At 36.1% G+C, this 24,315-nt stretch overlaps 1 protein-coding gene and 1 non-coding gene across 2 annotated transcripts; both read right to left on the reverse strand.

Annotated features, from left to right (window-relative positions):
• Positions 1 to 4,299: 4,299 nt before the first annotated feature.
• On the reverse strand, positions 4,300 to 5,103 carry LOC150086377 (noggin-1-like). The gene has a single exon (XM_090371292.1). It carries the CDS (start codon positions 5,101 to 5,103, stop codon positions 4,300 to 4,302), a length of 804 nt encoding a protein of 267 aa, XP_090227418.1.
• A 17,901-nt stretch (positions 5,104 to 23,004) lies between these two features.
• On the reverse strand, positions 23,005 to 23,075 carry TRNAG-GCC (transfer RNA glycine (anticodon GCC)). Its single transcript has one exon. It is a non-coding gene; the product is annotated as a tRNA-Gly (tRNA).
• Between the last annotated feature and the right edge of the window lie 1,240 nt (positions 23,076 to 24,315).

Consider the following 24,315-nt stretch of genomic DNA (forward strand, 5'->3'; position numbering starts at 1 on the left):
TTGATTTTCAATAACAAACCCTGGCACTAATTTAAGAATAAACACAAATTACTATCATTATTTATTATTTATTTTTTTTTTGGCTCAGACCCATAAATTTGGATTGTCAACATTTGTTTAAAAGGTTATGAGATGAACAACTATTTATGATCTAGATGTGCACATTTTCACTGTTTCAATTTCACAAATTTCCTCTCTCATTTAAAATTTTTTTCTGCATAATTTAGTATTATGTAGGTTTTAGTCAACTTTCAAACAAGTATATATATATATATACTTGTTTATAAACAAGTATATAACTAAATGGTCTACAGTAGACTTTGTAGTTAATATAATTACTATCTATGAATCTTAATTAGATATTAATAATCACATATTATTAATAATAAATATAATAAATATTTATGAAATATAATCATAATTTCTTACCAACTTTACATTGCTGAAAATGCAAATTTTATACTATCAACTTTCAACATCGTCTGCGATTTCTTCACCAAACACGCAATTCAGAACTAAGCACCACCTATGCACAAGTGGTTGAGGAATTTAAATTAAAATACGTTTTTAAAAATAAATATTCATTTTAAAAAATGAATTATTAAGCAATGAAGAAAATAAATATTGATTTTAAAAATTAATTATTGAGCAATACAAAAATAAATATTCATTTTAAAATTTAATTATTAAGCATTGAAAAAATAATGAATTAATGAAAAAAAAATCACGAAGCTAGTACATAGTGGTCACTATGTCTATCATATTTTTCATATTTGCATATTCACAGAGAAAATAATTTATTTAAATAATAGACAATATTGATAGTTGCTAGCACTTAATCTGCATTTTCAGCAAAGTAAATGACAAGACAAGAAAAGTTGACGAGAAACTGGGGTACTAACTTGTAAATATAATAAATAAATAAATAATTAATTAATATTTAATTCCTGTGTGTTTATTATTAGTTATTGCTTCGCTAAATATACTGTTACATATTCATTATTCAAATTATTGTCTATAAATCGGGAATTAAATTTAATGAGGTTGCCTGATGCGGGTGAGGGCACACACGGTACCACATCGTCGTCAATTTCTCCCTTGTCGAAGCCGTTAAGCTGGCGTTAATTGCACTCTCGCTTTCCGCCGACTTGCTTTAATAACGAGCCGATCTCTGACATTGAACGACGATGTCCCCCACCAGCGGCGAACAATCCTAGTGGAGCCGAACTGTCTGGACGAGATGAGGTTCTCACATTTACCTGTTTGTCTTTCTTAAGGTGAACACCTTCTTACCAGCTTAATAGCACCGTGAAGGATTAGGTCAGCAGACCTTGCACTGCGGGAGATGGCGCCAGCAACACTGTGGGCAGTAGACCACACAGAGAAGTGTTACAGCGTGTATCTTTTAGCTGCTCACGAAGAGAAAGAGAGGGGGCATACACAACACTTGGGCTATGGCAGCAAAATTAAGCTTGCGCTTTAGATATGTGCGTTCCTAAAGAATCCATATGCCGTATACAGGCAACTATTAAAATCTCCGCCATCAAAGAAAGATTTAGAATTATATTCGTATGGGGAATAAAATCTCTCCGCATCTTCAACCTCTCAGACACACCTTTAAGTCTACCGCATACCACAGTCATGTTTATTTATGTCACACATTCTCTTAAAGTATCATGGAAAGAACGAAAAATTCCGCATATTAAGGCATCGATCCGACAACCAACTGGTGCTAATACCCACAGTTATTTGTCAAGTGACCATGGTACAAGACGGCGTGGCTACAATATAAGGTGGTGCTGTTTCTTATATTATATATCTTATATCTTATGAACTTCTCTGACCGTGTGGCCTTCTCGAAGTATAAGTAGAAAACTTATTTATTTATTTAAGTACACAGCATTTATTATTAATCACATGTTGCATAAATTTACTGCTGCTATTTTTTTACTTCTCTATGATCTTTTTAATGTGTATTTATTCCAAAAGGTTACGCTAGTTTTAGAGTTTGGCTGTTTGCCTTACCAGAAGACTTCTCTTTTCATAGCATTAGAAACATCTGAAAGTCTTCTCTTAGAAACTTTTGAAATTACGGCAGTAAAATTGCTAATGTTGTTAAAAGATCATTCGTTTGAGTATCATCGTATTGATTATGTAAAATATTTAATATATCTAAGAATGAACAAATTGGAGAATTGAAGAACCTTTATGGCACTGGAATTTGTATATGGAACTTGGAATAACATAAAAAAGTTCACGAACAAATCGATTTATGTTTATATTTCTTTTAGTATTTTAAAACCACGCAATTTCTTTTTTTATTGTATATACCATACACATTTCTGACATTGTATTCCTTGAACAAACATCTCCAAATAAAAGATAAGGAAAATAAAGTTGTATCCTGTTATATGGAATAAATTTAAACACGAATTATGAGGAGATCCTATATATTGTAATCAAATTAAGTGTTTAGATATGTCTAAATGTATAAATGCATAAATTTAATTATTTAAAATGTATAGAAGGGTGACTCAATTACATCAAAACATATGATTGCATTTAAAGGATGTCTGAGAGCAGCGTTTCCCAAATTAGAGTCCGCAGACCCCCCCCCCCGGGGGGGGTTCGTAAACCAGTTCCAGGAGGTACGCGAAACGGACCCTCTGGAACTGGTCAAATTTTTCGTTCTATGTATAGCAAATTGATGATAAATAAAGTTATTATATATTTATGTAAAAATAAGAATAAAGTTGAGTTGTTTTAAACATAAAACTGAATTTTCTTTTCAGAAAACCCAGTGTTCATACATATATATATATATATATACACACAAAGAGAAACATATGCATATATGTATATAGGGGTCAGCAAACTTTTTTTTGATTTTTGAAGGGGTCCGTAGATCTCAGTAGTTTGGGAATCACTGTCTTAGAGCAATGTCCATGATTTCCGTTGTGGCGCGGTTTGACGAGCGCTTGTAATTTAATGTATTTTTTGTTCATATGAGAACCAACTGGAAAGCAAGGGATCCAATGCTGTGATTTAAAAAAGTACCACATGTGATACAAAAATATAACGTGACTTAGTTCGTATTCAACTATACACTGATGCATTAGAAATGACGTACACATTACAGGAGAACCATGCTACCCTCGCCTGAGACCGACTAAGTTACCATGTTGTGAAAAATGCCCATAAAAATTCCTCGCGTCGTTGACGGGATTGGAATTCAGGTCTTTTCCATCCGGTGCGGGGATAACGATGATTATACCAACTGTGCTACCAACGAGGGCATAATTTCTTTCCTGCATCTTGCTAACTTTTAAAAATAAAGCATTGCAAACAGATATTACTTTCTGATTTAACCTAGTATTAATTTCCTGATCTATTTTCTAATCTACCATTTAAATATATGCTATTGACTACAACTTATTTTTAGAATCAGTATCACCCTTAAAAATCACAATACACTTCATTTCAAAGTGATACTATATGAATGGTTTGCTTAAGAAATTTAATAAAATGATTAGAACTGTTTTATAAAAATTAAAATGAATAAATAATCTTAAGATATGTTAAGTTTCATGTCTATTTTGTATAATGTCTATTTTGTATAATACTCTGAGCAATGATGAATTACAGGGTGAAATGAAATATATATATATATATTTATTATATTAGCAGTCAACATCTAAGATTTATTTACTCTTCGTTTGTCATGAATAAAATATTGAGGGCGATACTATAGAAAAAATAAGAAAGAGTTACGTTCAATTCGAAATCTTTTCTGCTGCCTCATAAAAACAGCTTGAAAGTAAGATAATATAATTGAATTTTTCCATGAAATTTCAATAAACGGTTTAATAAAAAATATATTTATTATAAAATCTTCTAGCATACATGATGTGCATAAATGCATTATGTACTACGTAATTCAATATTTTTACAAAGTTATATACAGAAGAGAGTGATAAATGTCTCTGTTTACACATTTATTGCTACATACTTTCGCACTACCAAGACAGGAGTGCAATTCGAAAAACCGGTAAATGTTCGTTGTGCGACAATATCACAAATGAAGAAGCTATAGCAATCATGTTCATTCAAACATAGTAAAATAATCAACTAACAAAATTCACACGAACTATGCACAGTCTGGTGAAAGTCAGCAGAGTAATCATGAATTTCTCATATTTTGAGAATTTATTGACTTCTTCCACTTAGAGCCAATTTATGGCAGCTCGAGATGGTTATTCTACACTACTTACACCGAAGAACCAGAATTCGCTTTCGACCTCAGCAGGTACAAAAGCATTCCGTGGTAACAGGATATGGAACCCGAATCCACTCACATTTCATCTTCGATCTGCCTCTGTCGTTGGACTCTTGTCCACGCTTCGACGAACCTTGAATCAATCTACCATTCCGTGATCCACGTTCTGACCTTCGCTTTCCCTGGCGGCGTCGAGTACGGCAGTGCCAACGTAGCAATTGAAGAGTAGTACTGGTGGCGGGAACGCAGTGCATTCCTGGAGGCCAAGAACATGTTCCATGTTTCTCAAGGCATTCGCCTCTTTTGATCCAACGAGGCCAAAATAAAGGACCAATGTCCACCCACACGAATCGAATTGGACAGAAAGGGCGACGGAGAAGCCATTCTTTGATTGTTTGGATCACTCCAGGGTTGTCAGACACACTGGTATCGCCCACTAGTCTCAGTTCTTCGGTTAGGTTTAAGTTTTCGAGTTGCCTTTTAACCCTTTCCATTGCCCATCCTTGATCGGAATATTCCAATGCAGTTGCTGCAACGAGTTCCTTTGGTTTGTCTATGGACATCCAGTCACTGTCGAATTCGTCTCCAACTAGCTGTCTCAAGTAAGTCTGATCCAGGTTCTTGATGCGGGGTCGCCGTGGATAGTTGTCCATCGAATCCAAAAGCTGTAGCTGGGGTGAACTGGTTGGAGAGTAACTCTGGGGTTTCAGTGGTCGCTTGTGTTTTTTAAGCATGTCATTGTTTAGAGAATTTTTTCGAGCAGCTCCAACACACATCGCAGAAACGACTGCTGCCAACAGGAATCGTAATGAAGTTATCTGGACCATGTTTTGCTGTTTCTGAAATAAAACAAAATATTTTGACTATACAGATACGAGCATGAAAATTCATGAATAATTAAGACAGCAGATTTATGATAAAAATTCATTAAATTATAGGCGTCAAGAAACTAGAAAGTTAAGAAAATAAAATAAAAAAAATTAAATAAAAGTTTCAAGGCATGACCATATGATGATATTCTTTTACTCTTTATCTTGCAAACTCCTTTGACCCTACGTGGCCGGATTGTAAACAAAAATTTAATTTATTGCTTTATTTTTATGAAGACAAGATTTTTAGGCAATATACAGCTTTTGAGATTAAGATTAAGAATAAGAATCTAAATCATTACTATAAACTGGCCTACACGATATTAGTTTTTGATATGAAATTTTGAAAAGTTCTAATTTAAAAATTTTTACGAAACTTTGGAAGATGCTTACTGAATCAAGGATGGAGACCACAGGCACAGTGATACAGAGCCTTATTAAAGAGAAGGGGGTTTTTTTGAGGGAAGAGAGTTATAGCCCCAACTTAAGGAAACTTAACTCTTAAGTTTTCGTTCCATGACCAGATTAATTCTTTTATTTAAAACAGCGATTAAGAATTCTTTGAGGAATATGATAATACTTTTACTGTTTTAAACAGATATATGTACATCTGTATTTTACTGCATTGCTTTAATAATAATTATAATCTGTATAAAGCCAATTAAAATTTATTTTATGACGTTATAGTCTAAATTATCTCTAGTGTAACTGCTTTATTTAATATTTAACTAATTCGTAAATTAGTTAAAGTTTTATTTATTTACGTATTAATTTACATTTAATTTACTAAAACTGGCTTATTTTAGTAATGATTCAGAATCTTGTGCAGAAAGTTAAATTTTTTGACCCAGAATAGCCAAATGGCTTGGCACACCTAGGGTTCTGAGCTGGATATCATCATTCTTCACTTTCTTGGTGATTCCCTTCTACTTCTCTCACCCTCTCTCTCTCTCTCTCTCTCTCTCTCTTTCAGGGTGACTCAGAAATTTTGTTTTGGCTGGTACAGCATAAGCCTCAGCAATTATTATTATAAAATAATAATAATTGCTGAGTCATTTATTGTGGACTGTTCCTAGAAAAGGTGTGGTACCGGTTAAAATTCTGTTGATTCTATCGCCTAACGTGCATTTTAAGATAAAACTCTTATTGAAATGAAAGCGAAATGATGATGCCTGAATCATGAACAAAATCATAGCAGAAAGATAACTTCCAATATGTTTTTATAGTACATCTCAAATTAACCACTAAGTCTGTGGGCGAGTCCAAAATTACAAAATTAACAGTAACCACTGTTCTAGTACCTAAACAAACATTAAAGATTATTATGCGTTTTTGTACAAAAAATAATAATAAATAACATAAAATAAATGCAATTTACCGTATATTTTCCAAGTGAAAAGAGATAATTGTCCTTTTGACCACCCATTCACTTTTCCACCTTCATGGATTTTCAAAAAATCCATGAACTCGAAATTCTATGTTCGAGTTCATGGATTTTTTTAAAATTTAATTTAGGACCACTTGCGTATGTGGATGATAATTAGCCAACCAGACCACCTGGAGTATAATGAAAACGGTTGATAACTTTAAAATTGGTATAACGGATATACAAGTCTCTTTAAATCTTGTTCAAATACAGTTTTCTGATTGAAAGAAGCGCAATATAGGAGTATTTTAAACTCAGTGAGAAGTGAACAAATTAACAAATTGATATTTTGTATTTCTCTTGTTTTATGCAAAGAAAAATCACACTAGAGACTTGAAAAAAAAAAACCTCACTCTGGAGTTCTTTTTTCAAGTCGGAAATAACAGAAAAGATCATTGACCTTTTTTTTTTTTTTTAATAACATTAAAAGACTATGTTATTTATTTCAATTTATTCACATTTCCGTTTCAAGGGGCAGTCTTCGTCACACATTTCTGATTCGCGATAAGGTATTCAATAGCGCAACAAGACTGGGGACCACTGAACTAGGCCATAGCAAACATAACAGAAGTACTTTAATTAGCATGGACATTTTAAAGATGGTTGTATTATATACTGCATTGTCACAACAACTGAAGATGTGTCAGAGTGAATGGCATAGCGGAACGCCTCACATTGCGAGAGTCCCGTATCTAGAGGGGATGGACTAGTTTCACAAATATCACAGAAAATAAACCAACTTTAAAACATCATTATAATGAAATATAAAAAACAGTAGGTTCCACTTTAAAGGTAACAATATATGCACTTTGTACAAGTTGGTTCTCGATAAGTTTTGTGGGTGATCCCCACCCTCCTTTGATTAATTTTGCTGGAGTCCCACAAAACCTTGTTCATACGAAGCTGGGATGACCCTGTGACGACTTTCTTGGGCAATATACACCGTCTAAGTCATATTTTTCCATGTTTATTCGCAGTATTACAAATTAGATGCCCAAATTCTAAACTTGAATAATTCCTTATATCAGTGCTTTAACTGGCTTGCCATGACACGTAAATGTAAGATTAGGCGCCCTGAGATCTGTACTTTAGTGTGCTAAGAAAACTTTTGAAGAAATTGAAATCATAACGAATAAAGTGAAATACATTTGTTTCGCCACTGAAGGTCATGTCTCTAATGGACCGAGCTTGAGTGTGTTGGGAGAATGTGAGACTCCTTTCTATATTGCCTCATGAAAAAGATAAATGAAGGTCCTAAGGCAGCGCTTTTCAACCTTTAAAAAATCAATAGACATCTCCATTTCTATTTTTCACTTTCAAAATCCTGCCAAACTCTTTCTGGGAGATACCTGTCAAACTTTATAGTTTAATATGAATTTTTAAATGAACTCAAAAATAACACAATGTCCATTTTTATTAAAAAGGAAAATATATCATAATTTCATATTTAAAAATATCTCATAAAGACTACACGGGTGGAACCATTTCTCAGAAAAATTCTCTACACTTATTTGAATCGAAATTTATCTTGGAAGATGTCTGTGGGTAATGGACCATTCTTTTAGGTTGGCAATGAAACAAAGAGTCTCATTAAACTAGCAAAGAACTCAGATTAAAGGAAACGTTTAAAAAGCCGTAACTTTATAACCCACACATCGCACATTTTCTGCGTGAAGTGAAGACGATACACATATCAGCGAAAAAGCCATTGAGAAACTGTTATCATTTTCTTTCTCTTTTTTTTTTTTTTTTTTTTTTCGTACATTGAACAGAATAGAACAGATATCTGTTTATTGTTTCTTTTTCCCAGAAAGTATAAAATTTACAATTCAGTACACATTACATTCCAAAAATTGGAATGGCAAAGGCGACTTTCTGGAAACGCAATGAACCGATCAGAAGGAATGTGAATAGAGAAATAAAATTAAAAACGTTGAGATGCTATGCGTGGTCAGTCTTCCTATATGGGTGCGAAACTTAGACTCTGACAAAAGAGAGAAAAGTTAAGATCTCTGTTGATATGTGGTGTACTTGAAGAAATGCTAAAAAGTGAATGGACTGGTAAGATTAGGAATGAAAAAGTTTGGAGAAGAATGAGAAGTGACTACAGCTTATTGAAAGAAGCGATGAAGAGGAAGCGGATGTATGCTGAACATATTATGAGAAGTTCCTCTGAAAACAGACTAGTTACATCGCTAGATGGATGGAAGAAAGAGACAGAGACAAAAACAAAAAGGGCGACCAAGAAGAGAATGTCTAGATGACTTAAAGGAATGGTCCAACAAGAAGAAAAGCTTTGATCTGAAGCAACTTGTCCAAGACAGAAAGCTTTGGCAAATCATGACTGCGAACACTTCGACAGGGAGACCGCGCAACACTTATCCCAGCACTAACTTATTCACAATACGAACTTTGATAACGTTAATATTACTAACAGGAAAAAAGTATAAGAAAAAATTTCTCGTTGGAATTTTAATTTTTAGGATCCCTTGTCTTTTCGTAGGCCCTAAAAACTTGGTAGGCCCTAGACTCAGGGCCTATAACGCCAAATGGAAAATACGGATCAGCAAGTACTTTTTTTTAATGTACAAAGCACAGTTACTGACAACTTTTTTTTTGTTGTTTTTCTTATTTTTTAAAATTTTCTTATAAAATACAGTTGAAGTTTATCGAAGTACTTTCGGATATAACCGTTGCTTCCAATTATAATTATAACAACGATTCCTAAGTGAGTTTCGCAAGCAACATTTAGGCACAATTCATTAATAAAAAAATGTCACAAGACATTATTTTATTAATGAACTTTAAACAAAGATCAGAGTCAGCAAGATTAAAACAGGCTTACTGATGCTTGCGCTGTAGAAATTGAAAAAAAAAAAAAAAATAGAATATGGCATTCAGAAAATAATATGGTGACTACCTATAAATCATAAAATTTTAAAACTTTTAAATGAAAGAGAAACAACAACAACAAAAAAGTTTGGTTAAACTTTAGTTGATGTTTGCAATATTTGTCATCCCTGCTTCAGAATAAATTATTTTTTGTCCAGTTACTTTCTTAAATATCGGTGATTGTTTTTAAACCGCATTATAAAAATGCGCTTTGACGTAAATTAAGCCATAAGTCCAAAATTTATTCCTTCTAGCAATGAAGAGTGAAAAGCCGAAAAGCTCTGTAAAAACTTTAAAATCTATCCATGGTTTGGTGAATATACAAGTGCAATAAGCAATAGACAGACATCAATAAACTACAAATATTTACAATTCACAATAAAATACTCACCACAATATTTGAAATCAACGGACAGTTCTTTCACTGTCCCAAACCGAATTTTGATCTTCACTTATTGAACGAGGTAAGTAAGGGACTTAAATGTGCCAGACCAAAGAGACGTGCTTTTTATACATCGCGACCTGAAGAAGCCATAATCAAGGTCCCAGAGGGATAACCACTGGAAACAAGTAACTGAAGAAGTCCGAACTTCGGCAAATCAGAATACCTCCTTCTTTAAAAGAAAGAAAAAAAAGGCCACTTCATCCTTTGTGGGACGCCCTTTGAGAACAACGCCGCCTTAGGGAACAAGAAGACCGTGTCTCTAAGGCAAGAATGCAGGCGCCTGTGCGGGGAACATTTACAAAACCAATACCACAATGGATCAGTGACAAGTCTCCAGCTCCCTTAATCGTCTCTCCATCACGAGAGACGTCCGAGTTCTTCAAAAGCGACGCGAGAATTGGAATGGACGTAGTTCGTCAAAGGTAAATGAATGCTGTAGTAACGAGGGTCGCGCACGCTTTAGTTTGCTTCAACCCCTCCCCCCACCCCAGACTTTAACAGTGTACGCCTGAGGTGGCAATCAACTGGTTGTTCAGTGCGGGAATCTCGCAGATTGTAATCTCTGACACTGACGGCAATCTGACTAGCACGAGACAAAGTGCCGTGAAATGTAACGCTGTGATTAGCGAGCAGCAAGTCTGACTCTGTGACGTGCTCAAATAGTTGTTGACAAATGAGTCTTGAATATTTGCGGCAAGCAGGCAGACGACACTCACCACTGTCTACTCTGTGTGAATGAATCTTCGCTGCTGGAGCTATTACCATTTGCCCATAGAATCGGCTGCCATCAACAAATTAGAGATGTCTTATGACGATCCCAAATTTCATTAATTTAGATATCATTAAGCTAGTAATGGGACAGCGGGTTGAATTTTCGAATTTCGTTGTACGTAATTAAGCGATGCCATTCGGACTGTAATAGGAGATATTATCTCCAAAGGTTATCTGGCTTCCTTTCACGTAGAAACAAAGTCCTTACAACAAACACACAATAGGCCAGCGCCGTTAACGTTTCGTGCTGGGGTACACTGGGTCAACACCGACTATGACTATGATCCCTGGTTTTGGAGCACGCCAGCGTGTCGCCAAGAGGTGTCAAGACATATTCGCAAAACAAAGTCGATTTTTATTTCACCAAAAAATTGTCATTGCACAAAAATTTCAAAGTTCCAAGCAAAAGTAGCTTTATCAGCAAGTTTTTTTTAATTACTTTTATGTAGCATTTTAAAAGAGTTGAGTTATGAAAATCTGTTGAACGTAATTTCTATTGTATCCCAAAGAATAATGAGATAAAATCCTTTGCTTTAATACGTATGTTATTGAAATTTTAATAACATCCACTGACAACTCATTTATTATGATTTCATTCATCATATCGGTTTCATTCAAGTAGACATTATTCACCATGGTGTCCATTTTTGACGTTAGTTATGGGAACTAATTGGAAGTGGACCAATTTGAATAATCGATTTCTTCAAAGTCTTTTTTCTTTTTAATATCCCAAATTCCATTCTCAATTTTTCAATGATATCATCTTGTCATTGATGGATAGCACTACACGCTAAAGTTTTGTAGACATTTTTGCAACACAATGGCCGACTCGACATGGTACACTGCACTCGGCAGCAAGTATAAATAGCACATTACAGTATCGGGAAGCTCGCTTAAAGTATACCGTATTTCAAAAGACTTTAAAGAAAACCGAAGTAGAATATGAAGGTAATAAGAACACCTATTCAAGATCCTGAATGTATATTGTAAGTCGGGGAGAACAAAATTTCACGACTTTCACTCAAACAGAATTCTGAATATCAGCAAATACTTTCCCACACTATAAATTGCCTTGCCAATATTACAGCTTAAAAAAAGAAAGAAAAAAGTGTGTCTATCAAGAATTGAAGAAGAAAATAAATCAGGGGGTTGTTGTTGTTGTTGTTGTTGTTGTTGTAGGAGTTAGGAGCATCAGCGACTAAGGCCATGTTTCTCCCTGTATATTGTCTGTAAATTGCGTTCGTCTTGTGGACGATTTTCTATTTTCTGGATGAAAAACCCGAGTTTCCCTGAAGAAAAAACCATGCTGCCCTCTCCTGAGACCGGCTAACCACGTTGTGAAAAAGACCCATGAGTCGAACTCAGGTCTTTTCCACCCAGTGTGGGGAGGATGGCGATCCTATCAACATGTTTATAACATACAAACTGTATAACTAAATATATCAACATACTGTAAAAACCATTAATGAAAGTAATGCACAAATAACATTGATATAAATAAAGTACAAGTAATAAAAGCGATAAAAAATTAAAAACAAGTCAAAAACATTATAAAAGGTGTAAACCTTTGCGAAATTAAATATGGTTTATTTAGCTTTTGAATATTTCCCCTTGAAAAGATCTAATTCTGTTCGAAAAAAACAAATAAATAAAAACAAATAAAATAAGTGATTTTTCTAGCAGGTAAGGACATGGAAATTTTTAAAGGAAAGAAGATGGGAACAGGCGAACTTATTATTGATAATTTTATGGAAAAGGCAAAGACCAGAGATGGTTTTGCTTTGAGAACCAAAATCGTTACATTCCAGTTTTAGCGTTTAGAAATGTATTCATACAAAATGTTATTATGTGGAGCCCAGGGTCTTCATGAGTAGTACACTGGTTTCGTCACCGTCCTCCCCACACCGGGTGGAAAAGACCCGGGTTCGAATCCCTTCGACGACTCGAGGAACTTTTATAGGCTTTTTTTTCACTCGGTGGCTGACTTAGTCGGTTTCAGGCGTATATAGCAAGTTTACCCCCCCCCCGGAAAAAAGGGGTTTTCTGTCCAGTAAAGAAGACAAATGGACCAGAGAACACACGCAATTTACGGACACAATACACATGCGTAGTTGAAAGTAGCTTTCTAGGTGACCCTAATATTATAGTTTAGTTAGGGATGCAGTTTCAGGTGACGGGAACCATTGCAAGAAGAGCTGGCCAAGGTCGCTCGAGGGCTATGTCAACTAGAACAGACCGCTATCTGGTTCTAACAGCAAGACGGAACCCAAGACGTTCTGTCATGAACTGTCTCTTGATGTTGCTGCGCCCACAGGTGAAAACATTTCCAACCGGACTGTGTAAAGAAGGCTCAATTCAAGTGGACTCTAAGCAAGGAAGTCGGAAGCCAGTGGTTTGTATTATTTTAACCCAAAACCACCGCACAGCTTATCGAAACTGGACTTGGAACCCTGGAAATTGGGGTACAGTTCTGTTCTCTGATGAGATTTTAGCCTTTAAACAGATTCTAGACGTTATTTCATCTGGAGACAACGAGGAATGCAGTACCATCCCTTCAACGTCAGAGAAGCTGGATACGATCAACAACCGCGCCCCTCTTCATGTTTTTAATAGGCTACCATAACTGCGCAGAGGTATCGAAAACAGATCCTCGAACCCTATGTGTTACTTTTGGGGTGCGGTTGGCCTAGATTTTCTTTTCATGCACGACAGCGCCACTGCACATAGAGCTCAAGTGGTGGAGGAATATCTTGAAACTGAAGATATCCAACTGCTGCCTTGGCCATCACGATCAGCCGACTTAAATCCGATCAACCATGTGTCGTACGCCTTGATAAGCTAAGATCTGCGCTGGTGGAAGAATGGGATTTGAATGCAATTTTATGAAGACTCATATCGAGCATGGTTCATCACTGTCAGGCGTGTTTAGCCTTTGGAGGGGATCCTATGTCATGTGACCATATTTCAAGCACCTTGTATCGACTTCTGTAATGTGACCTTTTTGGTAATTCTTATACAGCCACTATAAATGTCCCTTATACCCGTCCGAAGTTTCTTGCTGTCTCCTCATTTCATCGTTATTCTGTAGTACACCATCATATCCAAATTTTGTCCCACTTCATCACAAGCTGACGAGTTACACCACTTTTTGTACGTGTTCTGTTCATTTTGTCGATCAGTGTATATATAGATTTTAAGTTTCATAGGACCAAGACATAGAAAACTTTTAAAGCTTCTTGCAGAGGTTAAAAATTAGCAGATTATTGAATATCCTATGAAACTTAAAATCATAGTATAGGCTAAAAAACAGAATTCAGATTTATTATTATTATTATTAATTTTTTTAATAATTTTTATTATTATTATTATTTCTTGTAGAAAATAGGTTAGATTATTTACGTAAAGATTAAAAAGTAACGGGCCTAGCGAGGAACCCTGGGGGACTCCATTAATTGTTAAGAGCGAACGATGGAGACCGAATGCCATTGTTTATTAGTTTTTAGTGCCGTTGGCCGAAGTGTGTATATAAACTTTTTTTTTATTACATTTAGGAATCTTTCTTGAAAAGGTCACTGACGTTTTTGTAAGCTGTTTGATAAGTTGGAACTTGAGGCCAGTCTCATTGTTAACGTTGTATATACATTATCATCACGTGCGTTCGATTCATATATATATATATAAACAAGTGTTCGATTCTGAACGATTGCAGAGCTATGGTCATTTGACTTTTAAAAAATGTATATGCAAATTTTAATGGTAAAGCAGACGAATTCCGTAATATCTTTATTCATGCTAGGTACACCGTTTCTTAATCTTATTTACATTGGCTTGGCTTTGCTTAGCAACACTTCCTTGTGTACAAATGGACTCGTATATGACGCTGGTGAAGGCTCAGAGTCGGAATAGCTGATATAAACTGTAGTTGGCACATGTAGCGATCAGTCTCCACTATCTTGACAATAGCCAACATGGATAAGTGCTCCAGTTCTGTGTTGGCACGAGGCTGCAGTGAGTGGTTAAACAGCAGTCAAACAACCAGCCAACGGCCATGGTGAGCTTCGTGTATCGCGTCTCATAACACTGCAGGGACGCAGCATAGTGGCCCAGCCAGTACAATATAGGAACAGCAAAACCAATTGCCTTAGTGTTTAGTGTTACATGTCCTGCGGCTCTGGGGGTTCCCCCAACTCCACGTCGCAGCTTTGTGACGTAATACAAACTCTATAAAAGCCAGACATGTGAGTTAGTATGTGTTTATGTGGGGTAGTGTTGTTATTTTGCCATCGTGAATATCGCAGTTGGTATAATCATCGACCTCCACACTGGGTGGAAAAAGTTCGAATCCATTAATGACGCGAGGAATTTTTATGGGTCTTTTTCACAACGTGGCCGAGTTAGTCGATCTCAGCAGAGGGTAGCATGGTTTTTTTCTCCCTGAAACTTTTCGTCCTGAAATTTACAGCGCAATATGACCTACTTTGCTGATGCACCTACAGCAACCAACCAACTTCTGTTGGTATATTTTTCGTGTGGTCCCTTAGCCTAGGGGGGGGGTCAGTGGAACACCACAGTCCCCTAGTTATTGTCCAGTGCAGCGGGGCGATCCCTGGCGAAGTCTGAGCTAACCAGGAAAGAAAAAAAAAAGGAAGTTTCTTTCAAAAGGAATATAACTCACATTTTCAAATTTCTTTTTCTCTTTCTTTCTTCTTTAACGGAACACAAAATACTTCCACACACACACACACGAGGCGGGGGGAACTTCATTCAACACAATTTTAGTTGAGCTATCACTTATACCTGGTGGTTATAAAATAAGTTTTCCTATTCGGGAGACCCTAGTGTCAAAACGGTTAGAGGTAGCGCTGTAAAATTCGGTGGGTATGTCATTTAGAGTATGGAGAAGCAATATGTAGAAGAAAAAAAAAAAAAAAAGTTCAAATTTCCGCCACGAGATGGAACACTTAGGATTAGATTTTAATATCAGAATTTAGAAATCTACAGATATTGTTCGATGTGCTTTCCTTCACTTGACATTCTGAAAACGGAGGACTGCGCGTGACACAGTTTCCCCAATGAGATGCTATTGGGGATGTTGGCCAATGAGAAATCACAGGGATTGAGGGCTGGCCAGAACTGCAGAAAATCTCTAGAAATGATTTCCGAATGTTGAACAGAGCAGTTCCTTCACTTGTCGAACAACGTGGGGAGAGGCATCACCTTGCATGAATACTACGGTCACCTTTCTTGCAGAACGCGAATAATGTGATCTCTTAGAAGAGCGCAGTACCGTGCACCAGTTACCGTACACCTTAAGGGGTGGGGGCATGTGGTGTAGACCCTTCAAAGAAAAATGGTCAGGTTATTAACTCTGCTGTGAATCCACATCATACTGTAACGTCTGGACTTTGTAGTGGTCTTTCATGCACAGCAGATGGACGAGAATATTTGGCAGTTTTGTGCATTTACAGCCCCATGAAGAGTGAAATGTGCCTCATCAAATTTGAACGAATTTTTTTCTTCTATCAATCGCTTCCCCATACACTAAATGACATATCCACCGATGTTCACAGCGCTAACTCTTTTGACACTAGGGTCTCCTGAATAGGGAAACTTATTTTATAACCATCTGGTACATACTTATGCGCCGGACATTAGCTGGCATACAGGGCGGATTTAAACTTGTTCTGACCCTAAGCTATAAGATGTATAAGGCTCCATTTCTCTTTTGCAGTTCACCTGTGACAATATTAAAAAAAAAAAAAAGGATTTTTTTAAGATGGAGTGAGGCCTCTTGTAATGTGAAGCTCTAAGCTATAACTTGTTTAGCTTATGTGTAAATCTGGCCCTGCTCGTATAGGCTATGGAAGTCGACAGTTGGCATGGTACTCATGCTCAGTGCGAGACACAAGAAACTGCGCCTTGCATGAGCACATCAGAATAAACTTAACCGACATATGAAAATCTGTTGCCTAGTCTGATGAATTCCGTTTCTAACTCTATCATCCTGATGGGCGTATCGGCATTTGAAGAAAGCAACTTGAGGCCACTGCACCTGGATGCATCGTTGGTGTTCAGCAGGCTGGATGCGGTGGTGTTATGGTTTAGGAACTGTTTTCGTGGTATGCCCTGGGTCATCCGATCACCGTTAATCAACGGCTCTATGCGCCTATCTTTCTATCGTCGCCGGCGAAGTACATCGCTTAATGATGACAGTATATACAGACAACTTCAGCGTCTATCAATAAGCCAACGTGCCATGCCACAAAGCCTGAATTGGTTTCAGTTATATAGCAATGAATTCTCTATCCTCCCATAGCCGCCTGATCTCAATCCAATTGAGCATATTTGAAACTTACTGGAAAAGGACGTTCGGGTATTACTGGACACATTATGCAACGCACTACAAGGACATCCTGTAAGTAAAATGCAGTAAATTTGGAGGCTTGTACCGGTTATGTTACGGGAAAACGGTGGCTACACGAGGTATGTTAGATGGATGCTTCTACTATAATGCCAACTTTGTATATATTTTTATTATTTTTTACTATTAAAAACACAACGGTCATTTTTTTTTTAAAATTCAGTCAATCATAGCTTCTTAACAGTTTAAAATCGGACATATATGAGCTTATATGAACTTTTTTCAATATTTTCAGGAATCTCTCAGATTCCAATAGTACAGCCCACATGTTATGAAATTTAACTAACTTAACCTAACATACTGTATTTGACTAAAGACTGTTGTTGAATGCTTTTCTGTTTTTTTTTTAATTTTTTGTGGGGTTTTGGGAGCATCAGCGACTAAGGTCATATGATTCCATATGTATTGTCTGTAAATTGCGTGTGATCTGAGGTCGATTTTCTGTTTGCTGGACGAAAAATCCGAGTTACCTCGAGAAAAAAAAACCATGCTGCCCATGAGACCGACTAACTTAGCCAAGTTATGAAAAAGGCCCATCAACATCCTTCACGTCATCAACGAGACTCGAACTCAGGAAGTAATACTGTAATACTCTACACTAACATATTAAGCCCATATGATTTTACCTCAGATAATTGGGGTGTGACGTCTGGGTAACCACAAAATTTCGATGCTATTATTTGCGCCCATAGCATTAATCTACAAAGATCCACTTCAAGGCGCATGGTGCTCGAGCACGTTGTTGTTTTTTAAGAGTATCAGCGACTAAGGCCATGTTGTTCCATGTATACTGTCTGCAAAGTGCGTGTGTTCTGAGGTCGCTTTTCTGCTTTGCTGGACGAAAAACCCAAATTTCCGGGATAAAAAACCATGCTACCCTCGCATTAGACCGACTAACTCAGCCACGTTGTGAAAAAGGCCCATAAAAATTCCTCATATCATCGACGATATTCGAACTCAGGTCTTTACCACCTGGTGTAGGGAGGACGGCGTTCCTACTGACTGTGCTGCCCACAAGGGCCGCGAGTATGAAAAATCATCGAAAAACACGTAGAGATGGGCACCATTATTCCTGTTCCACATAAAATGGTTGTTTATTAGAATTTTTTTATTATTATATTTTTGGTTATTTAAAGTAGTTAAATCAGTTCTGAAAATGTATGATCCAAGGTTTTAATGTTTATTAAAAACTTATCCTATAAATGCATTTATTTAGAGAGAGAGAGAGAGAGAGAGAGATAGCGATATTTGTCTAAACAGATATCGCTTATACACACACACGCTCTCTCTCTCTCTCTCTCTCTCTCTCTCTCTCTCTCTCTCTCTCTCAAATAAAAATGTTGTCGAAGAAATGGAAACTATTGCTCCTACGCATTACGAGGAATACAAAAAATTAAACATTATAGCATTTCGCAATTTGTGAACATCTCCTAATTCAGGATCCAAGATCTACTAACGTGAGCGATGTTTGCAGTTACTTTGGTGGGTTAGTTTATTTAGTCCACGAGGTTGTGTAAATAAAATAACTGTTCCAGGAAAGTGCCCATTTAGTGAAGTGTGTTGGCAAACAGGTCCTTTATCTCTAAATGAATAAGAAGAACTCTAAAAGTAAACAGGTTTCGTTAATATCTAAATATTTTATCTAAAATATATTTAGGCAAGTATAAACATTTTTAGATAAATTTCAATGAATTCAAATATTTTCTGTTATCTTAATAACTAAATAAAGCACTCAAAACCTATGTTGGTATTATTATACATAATGGAGTCACACGTTTCGAGGTATTTTCTTACCACTTCTTCAGTAACTGCAAAGATAGTAACTAAGGGTTATTATTATGGAATTCTTAATTTTTTTTTAGTAGAATTAAATAGTAAAAGTTTTAGCATATCAAACTTAGATCTGATTCGAACAATTTTGTTTTAAGGTTAATTTTATATGGTAAATAACAATAATCCGGAAACACTTACTGACTTACAAGATGTCTTTTCAACATCACCGTCACAAAAGATCACTTCGATCAGAAAAACTTGTGAATAAAAAAATTTCAAAATTCTTGGAATTAGATCTGAATTTGATTTACTGAAACTTTTAATTATACTAAACAATTTTAAGAGTTTCATAATCATAACCCTTAGTAGCAGTTTTAATAGCAGTTGTAATTTTATTACAACTGCTATTAAAACAAGAAATTATGTTTTAGCCAAAACACAAAAAAACTACACAGTTCATCCATCCGTACCCTCCAAGAATTTGTCTAGTTTTCCCTTGAATTTATTCAACCCATCCACTTCCACAACACCATATGGCAGCCTGTTCCAACAATCAACCACACGCTGGCTGGAGGCAAACCTCCGCACATCTATCCTGCAACCATTCTTCCTCAACTTGAATTTATGCTCCCTCATGTGTATGTGTGTGTGGTCTCAGCAAGTGGAAGAATGCCATTAAATAACATTCAGCTTAATCAATCCATTCAAGGCTTTAAACACCTCAATCAGATCACCACGCAGGTACCTACTCTCGAGACGCAGCAATTTGCAGAAGTGAAGCTCTTCTAGGTAAATTAAGAGCACCTTTTTTGGTTCCCTTCACCAATCTAGTTGCCCTTCTCTCATCCGTTCCAGCAGATCTACAGCCTTCCTAAAGTGAGGCCTCCAGACCTGTATACAATACTTAAGATGCGGCCTAACTATGGCTTTACACAAAGGGATAATCACCTCCTTATCCCTGATAGCAAAGTTTCTGTACTTCATTGACAAACCCCATGAGCTCTCCTGGCAGCATGTCTGCACTACTGAGAGAATTTCATATTCGACTTCACAATTACCTCAGGTCTTTTTCATTCTCAACTAACCTCAGTGTACTACCACAGAGTTGATAATTTAATCTGGCGTTACTGCTACCCGTGTACATTTGTCAATATGCTACCATTGCATTTGTCAATGTTAAACTTCAACTGCCATTTCTCAGCATGTCGACCCAATTTTCCCAGATCTTGTAGTAGTTCGCCCAGATGACTGTCGTAAACCACCCTGCCAGCCTTTATATCATCTGCAAACTTAGATATTAAGCATAATATACCTTAATCAATATCATTAATAAATATTGAAAACAACGAGCCAGCACTGAACCCACTAATAACATTAGTCCACGAAGAGCAGTACCCATCGGTAACTACTCTCTGTTTTCTTCCACTTAACCATCCCTTTATCCATAGCAGTAATTTAGGATATATATATATAGTGTTGTTAAAATTAAAGTATCCATATGTAGAGGGCTCTGGAGCGAGTTCTAAGTCTCGTACTGAAGAGCAACAGGTACAATAAAGAATGCGCTCGCCATTTATTGGAAGAAAAAAAATTAGTTACAAAATTTGTCACTATAGGGCGCTGTGGCAATACAAATCACTTGAACAGCGCTGCAATTGTTCAATGTGTCCTCCATTTTGGTCAACAACAGTTTCCATTCGAAGAACAGTATTTTCTACTGCAGAACGTAACATGTCAACTGGAACAGCCAGCACATGACGTCTAATGCTGTCCTTCAGATCTGCCAGAGTTTGACATCCTTCCCGATACACCTGGTTCTTCAAAAAACCCCACAACCAGAAGTCACATGGGCTGAGGTCCGGTGATTGTGGTGGCCAAGGTGTCTGGAAACAACGGCTGATGACCCGTTCGTCTGTAAAATGTTGGTGGTCACTCTTTAGCAATCTTTGGACACAACGGTGGATGTGGGGGTGGCACACCATATTGCATGAATATGGTACCCTGAAGGCACCCACGTTGTTGTAGCTCTGGTATTGCGAAATTTGCCAACATTTCATAATATCGCGAGGTCCAGTCGGTGTTACCTGTTCAAAAAAATATGGCCCAATCATGAATATGGCCGTAAATCCACATCACACTGTCACTTTTGGAAAATTCAACGGGACTTCTTGGATAACTCGAGGGTTTTCTGTTGCCCAAATGCGACAGTTGTGCGTATTCACTTGTCCATTTAAGCAGAAGTGGGCTTCATCGCTCCAAAGGATGTTCCATAGCCAAGTGATATCCACTGTCATTCGCGACAGAAACTGAAGTGCGTATGTGAAACGAATATCTGCATCACCATCCGATCCTCAGTTCGAGCAGCCAATGCAGAGGACCTGAATAGCGGTGGTCCTGATGCAGCGAAAATTAAAAATAAGACAGATACATTTTGACGATTTTCGCTCTTCTGTCTTACATGCTGCTGGCATTATATTTTTTTATTTAATTATCATTCTAATTTTTTATATTTCGAGCATCATGTAGAGGAATATGCTTTTTTGCTGCCTCTGATGTTTGCTTTAGCTTTTTATTTTTTATTATGAAAGATTCAGTTTTCAACTATTTCAAACATTATTCAAATATATATATATCACATGCATCTGTGATATACATATGTATATCAGGCACCTGCGAGGTGATCTGATTGAGGTGTATAAAGCCTTGAATGGGTTGAACACGCTGAATTCTGATGGGATTCTTCCATTGTTCAGATTACGAACCCAAGGGGGCATAAATTCAAATTGAGGAAAGACAGATGTAGAATAGATGTGCGGAAATTTGCCTTTAGCCAGCGGGTGGTTAATTGCTGGAACAAATCTGTCGTTGTGGAAGTTGATAGGTTAAATAAATTTAAGGAGGAACTGGACAAACATTTAGAGGGAATTGTTTTGTAAATTTTTTTTTTGGCTGGTGCTGCATAAGCTCATACACTTGCTTTCTTGCGTCACATGCCACTACTACCACTACTACTACTACTGCTACATGATAGTAGTGGGCTGATTTGCTAACGCTGCACCCGTACTGCCATCTATAGTTTATTATTCGTCTATATAATCTGGTTAAGATTACTTTTTGTCAGTGGTGTGGCTTTGCATTGGAGTCCTTGTATCTGTCCTATTTTTAATTTTCGCTGCATCAGGAGTGGTCCTGATGCAGCGAAGAAGACCTGAATAGATGACGCTATTCAGGTCTTCTGCATTGGCCGCTCGATCTGAGGGTCGGATGGCGGACTGATCTTTCGATCGACTCGCCTTTGCGGCGATTTGTCTAGCGATCGAAATGCAGCGATTCCTTGACCATTATTGGCCTTGTGGTCCTCTGTTGAGATGGAGCATAATGGTCAGTTTATTTTTGTTTTATTTTATTGTAGTTGGATTACATCTCTGTTGGTGATATTTCACACTTTGGACTTGGTGCCCTTCAGAGGGGGCGCCGTTAAATTTCTATTTAATTGACATTCAAAATATTATTTTATTTTTGCATTTAGATTTTCTAAATTATTTGGAGAGTTTCTGCTACAATATTTTTACTCTTGTTACCCTTCTCTTCCCTCCCTGTTGGTTTGATCGTTACATTTAATTGTGACTATTTTCGCTCTTCTGTCTTGCCATGCTGCTGGAATTATATATATTTTTGATTTAATTATCATTCTAATATATATAAAGGTAAAGCGCCACTTATCCAATTTAACTAGAAGCTATAACCCGAATAAAAAAAAAAATAATAAACAAATAAAAAACTGTTAATCCAAATTATATTTAAATAGGATTTTGATGGGCAAATATTTTCGTTTATAAAAGAAAATAACGCCAAACAGTTACGAAAAATGTATTTGTTTACGCCGTAAACAAATACATTTTTCAAAAAATCATATTTAAAAATTCTGTAATAAAATAATTATTCATTATTATTTTTTTTAATAATTGTTAAGTTATAATATCTGCGGTCATGGTTAATTCAGTCAAACGGATAATTAAATTTGGGATTTAAGTTTGGAGATATGACATAATCAATTATATTAATTATTCACCTAATTGAACTCAGTTAATGAAGAAAGGATGGTGTGAGAAAAAAAAAAAAAAAAAAACTTGCATCGGCCGGGAATCGAACCCGGGCCGCCCGCGTGGCAGGCGAGCATTCTACCACTGAACCACCGATGCTTGGTTGAGAATGTTTGTTCTAATTCTGTTAAACTGTCTATAGCTAAATTATAAACAATTTTTTATTGATATTTTAATTTATTCAGGTAAAAATATGCTGTTTAAATGCTTCCATATGAACTAATGTTTGAAACCGGAGATACGATATAGGAGTGCATGAGATTAAAAAAAAAAAACAACAAATACAGGAGATGCATATGAAACAAATGCACATGAATGTGCAATTAAGATATATGCATAACCAAGTTTTAATTTATGGGAAATTACAAATGTTCCTCCTCCCCCACTTCTCAACACAATTTGAAATATCGCTTTGAAATAACCATTCTGTAAACTGTTCATAATATGGGTCGTGTTAAATTCAAGCAACTGTAACACTGCATGCATTGCCCTTGTAAGTTTATAGAATAGGGATTTGTAATAAGAAATTATTATATTTAAATTTGGTTTTCATTTTATAGCAAATGAATGGAACTTTTTTTTAAGATACATTTAAATGACATATTCATCTTTTTTTTATCGATATATTAAGAAATTCGGTTTTTGAAACTGATATTAAACAAAATTTTAATTAATCGTTTAAAGGTCAATTTACTTTTATATTATTTTGTGAAATATTTGTCGGTGTGTTCCATCCATTTTTGCTGCTGTTTCGCTCTCTCATTTTTCCAATACAACAGAAGTTTTTAAACAACAATTATGTTATTCTCAGTTCAATGTTTCACGATTTCCTCAAGCCAATGCACCATCATCGTTAGCACGCGTCATCTGAAGAGCACACTCCTGTCATCTAGTGAGGAATTATAGAAGCAATTATACATTTTTTGTATAAAACTGTACCGGGAACCTTACTAAATTTGTATTAGTATTAATAAAGAAAAGCCATTTTTAGGAAACAGAATTATTCAGCATCCGCGTCAAAAAAAAAAAAAAAAAAAAAAGGAAAAAAGAAAAAATGCACTATAATTTATTTCATTCTTTTGATTTGAACCGTTCTATCGTCGTCTCATATTCATACAAATTAGCGCTCTCGATTAATCTTATGATTAAAAAATCATTGAGTTAATCTTATTGTTAATCTTAAATTTAAAGTCACATATAATCCTGATGTAAAATGAAAACAATGCATTAAAAACCACTAACAAACAATAATACACTTATGACACAAATAATTTTATTTAGACCGATGAGCCAAAACATTATGACCAGCGAGTCGTTATGCAAATCGAAGCAACTGCAT

Source organism: Mastigoproctus giganteus, chromosome 4 (assembly GCF_048544385.1).
Source record: "Mastigoproctus giganteus isolate SK-2022 chromosome 4, ASM4854438v1, whole genome shotgun sequence".
NCBI classification, from domain to species: Eukaryota; Metazoa; Arthropoda; class Arachnida; order Uropygi; family Thelyphonidae; genus Mastigoproctus; species Mastigoproctus giganteus.

What these genes read in the sequence shown, in the direction of transcription:
- LOC150086377 (XM_090371292.1), bottom strand. Translation starts at nt 5,103, where the DNA reads ATGGTCCAGATAACTTCATTACGATTCCTGTTGGCAGCAGTCGTTTCT.